This window comes from Apaloderma vittatum, unplaced genomic scaffold (genome assembly GCF_000703405.1).
Source record: "Apaloderma vittatum isolate BGI_N311 unplaced genomic scaffold, ASM70340v1 scaffold27659, whole genome shotgun sequence".
In the NCBI taxonomy this organism is placed as follows: Eukaryota; Metazoa; Chordata; class Aves; order Trogoniformes; family Trogonidae; genus Apaloderma; species Apaloderma vittatum.
The window spans coordinates 30,815-34,086 of NW_009736270.1; the positions used below are offsets into that span (position 1 = coordinate 30,815).

At 58.2% G+C, this 3,272-nt stretch overlaps 1 protein-coding gene across 1 annotated transcript in view; it reads right to left on the reverse strand.

Moving 5' to 3' along the window:
- ACACB (acetyl-CoA carboxylase beta) overlaps window positions 1–3,264 on the reverse strand; it is a gene marked incomplete at its 5' end in the record, with an annotated part of 16,268 nt that extends 13,004 nt beyond the window's left edge. Inside the window, 10 exon segments of the mRNA XM_009876923.1 lie at window positions 6–25; window positions 427–561; window positions 699–849; window positions 928–979; window positions 982–1,066; window positions 1,217–1,298; window positions 1,936–2,039; window positions 2,125–2,275; window positions 2,743–2,906; window positions 3,094–3,264. Of these exon segments, the coding sequence (XP_009875225.1) occupies window positions 6–25; window positions 427–561; window positions 699–849; window positions 928–979; window positions 982–1,066; window positions 1,217–1,298; window positions 1,936–2,039; window positions 2,125–2,275; window positions 2,743–2,906; window positions 3,094–3,264 (1,115 nt within the window).
- Between the last annotated feature and the right edge of the window lie 8 nt (window positions 3,265–3,272).

The window sequence follows — 3,272 nt, forward strand, 5'->3', positions numbered from 1 at the left end:
GGAGCTCCCCCATGAACGGCTGTGCCTGGAGAGAACGGAGAGAGGTGGGCTGGCCCAGGTCCTTGCTGACAGGGGATAGAGCACCCCAAGAGCTGCAGCTGCCCCTGAGAACCCAGCACAACCCCTCCAGCTTCTGCTTGTTGTTACGTAGAGAGGAAGCACTTAACATTCAGCTTCATGTCCCCACCAGTGCCCCATTGCGAAAACAACGCAGAAAAGCAGGAGGTGCTTACACAGAGCAGCACCTTGGCAGGCAGAGCAGCCACTCGAGCCCCAGCGCAGCCGGCACGGCCGTGCAAGTGCCAGCATGGGGACACCTCCCTGCTGATGCCCCTGTCAGTGCAGCTCCTCCGTTTTGTTTCCCAGTGAGCTTCCCTGGTGCCTCGCAGCGGGCACAGCAGCATGGCCAGCCCCCAGCAGACTCACGGGCTTCACTTTGGTGGGATCATCCAGCTCAAGTCGGGCTATGACGCATCCCGCCTCCAGCAGCGCTCCCGGCCGCTTGATGTAGTGCACTCGCCCAGCTTCCTCCACCACCAGCGTCATGATGATCTTCATCACCTGGGCGAGGATGGGTGAAACTGTCACCGAGCGAGCAGCAGAGCCTCCAGCATCATGGCAGTGTGGGTGAGTTTCATCTTTGCCATCCACCAGCGTGGCAGGAACAGAGGTGCTCCAGGCTCTTCTGCAAAACTCACCTCGATCTCTGCAAAATCGCTCCCCTCAGCCACGTGGCCACCATCATCCACCGTGTACTGCAGCAGCTTCCCCGCGGAGGGTGAGCGCAGCACTGTCGGGTCCTTCTCCTTCTCAAAGTCACACGTTTTGTTGCCAATGGTGATCCGGTACCTGATGGAGAAGGAAAGGTCTCACCAACCGGCTGCTGGTCGGAGGGGAGGGACAGTGGGGGTCCCAGCAGAGAGGTACCTGTCAACCTCCTCCTTCATGTAGGTTGTGTAGCTGTTGCCAAAAAAGGCGGCCCGCCGTCGTTCAGCCGGTGCACGTCTACCTCGATGTGAGCGTGGTTCATGATGATGACGTACATCGTCAGGGACTGGCGGGCAACCTGCAGGTTAAAATGAGGTCATTAATCTCATTTTTAGGTTGCATATTTTTAAAAGACAACCTGGAAAGCTTTATTCCATCTTTCTCCTTCAGGACAGGAGCCCACGTCCCCGTTCCTGGCTGGTTGAGGGGAGCATGGCCCAGCCCTCACCTGCAGAATGTACTTTACGCCCTCGTAGATGAGCTCCACGTCGACAATGTTCAGCAAGGAGGCTGCTGGCAGCACCTGCCCCCTGAAACGCAACGGAGGGGTCAGGCACCGCTGAGATCACTCGCCTCACACTGCGGCGGGGAGCCAAGCGTGCGAGATGTCAGCAGTGCTGCAGGCGTCGGGCCAGGCGGGCTCCGAGCTGACTGTGGGAGGGTGCGAAGGTGACCAGAGGGGACAAGCATCTGCTTGAAATGACCCACGAGTGATTTGTAAAAAAGCAGCCGGAGACAGCCAGGCACTGGCAAAATAGATAAGGGCAAATGGGAGAGCCCCAGGCATCCTCCGAGGCTGGAGGAATAACCTTGACGCTCAAGCACAAAACCAAAAGCAAGCTGCATTCGGCCAAGCTGCTTTCCCTTGACAGCTGTTTTCCCAGCCTTGTGAAACCTTTTCCCCTCTCCAGATAAAGCCACAGCTGAGAAGCTGGGGCTGCAAATCACAGCAGATCCCCCCCCATTCCCCAGGCTGTTCCAGTGCCACAGGCACCGCCTCCAGCTCTGCAAAGCTTTTGCAGCAAAAGGGGGAAAGAAGATGACCCAGGGAGAGAAAACCTCAGCTCTCCACACACACGGGAGCCGCACAGGAGCAGCCCTTTAGGACATGCAATCCCTGTGCCCCCAGTGCAGCCCAGCCCTGGTTGAGCAGCTCCCACTCCACACCTCTCCAGAGAGTGCAGGAATTCAGTCATGCACGTCCTGAAGGCAGCATCAGCGACATTCAGGGCACCACAGACAACACCCAGCATTGTGTCCGGCTTCTCTGCCTGCAGGGAGGGCAGCAAAAATAACAGGGTTAGGGTCTTAAACCAGAAAGGGAGCAGCTGCTCTGGGGCAGCTGGTCTCTCCTACCTGCACTTTCTCGGCGATGAGATGGTCCAGCCAGCCGGTGTCTATCTCATTGTTCTGGAAGCTCTCCGTCTCCAGCAGCTTAACCAGATATTCCACCGTGGTCCGGAAATCCCCCCGGATAGAGAGCTCTTTCAGGGCAACCACCATGTTCCTTTCAGGGAGCAAAACCCTCCATGAATGACCAAGGAGGTGGTGCTTGGCTTTCAGCAGAGGAAACCAGGGAAACACAGGGACTGGGGTGACGGAGTGCCGAGCTCTGGACACCCTCATGCCTGGGTGAAACAGCCCCACAGGCAGCACTGACTTCATAAAACAGTTACCCAAGGCAGACTTATTACACACTGCTCAGGCACTGAATGAACAGTGCTCAGGGGCACTTAGCACGGGCTTAGCAGATCCCTGCAATGAGCCTTTCAGGATCAGGTTGATGAACTGGGGCTGTAGCACCATCGCAGTGTGAAAACCTTGGCTTTGGCCAGTCTCTGCAGCACAAACCAGCCTCTCAGCACAGCGGCACCATTCGGGTCCTCCCACCCAAAAGACACTTTTCCTGGCTCCTGTATGGACTGTGAGTCTCACCAAGGATCCCTGCTCTCCACCCGGTCCCACTGCACTCACGAGATGGCCTCCTCCCGGTTCTCTCCCCACGAGAAGCAGTGCCCGAACTGGGAATCGGCGAATTCACCCAGCCCCCCGGCTGCCGCCACGCTGAAGTACCCCCAGACGTTCTTGCTGCTGCGGAAGTTCAGCTCCTGCACTGTCCCCGAGCTTGGCTTGAAACCCTGAGCAAAGACAGAGGAGAAGATGTGGAGAAACCAGGTGTGAGACTCTCGAAGCAGAACCAGGGGAACCCTTTTTTATTAGTCTGCACACGAACTCCTGGGTTCAATGCCCACGAACATCGTCTGGCTGGGGAGGATCGCGTCCAGCTCAGCCCTGTGAGCGGCAGCGCCCCCGTCCCGGGCTCACCTCCTCGGGGTTCTCGCTGGTGATGCGGGCGGCGATGACGTGGCCCCTAGGCACGGGGGTGGTGGCGGGGCTGCGGAAGCAGATGGGCGTATCGCCCCACGGGCTCTCCCCGTACAGCACCCGGACATCTTTTATCCTGTGCAAGGGGATGCCCATCGCGATCTGCGTGGGAAATAAGG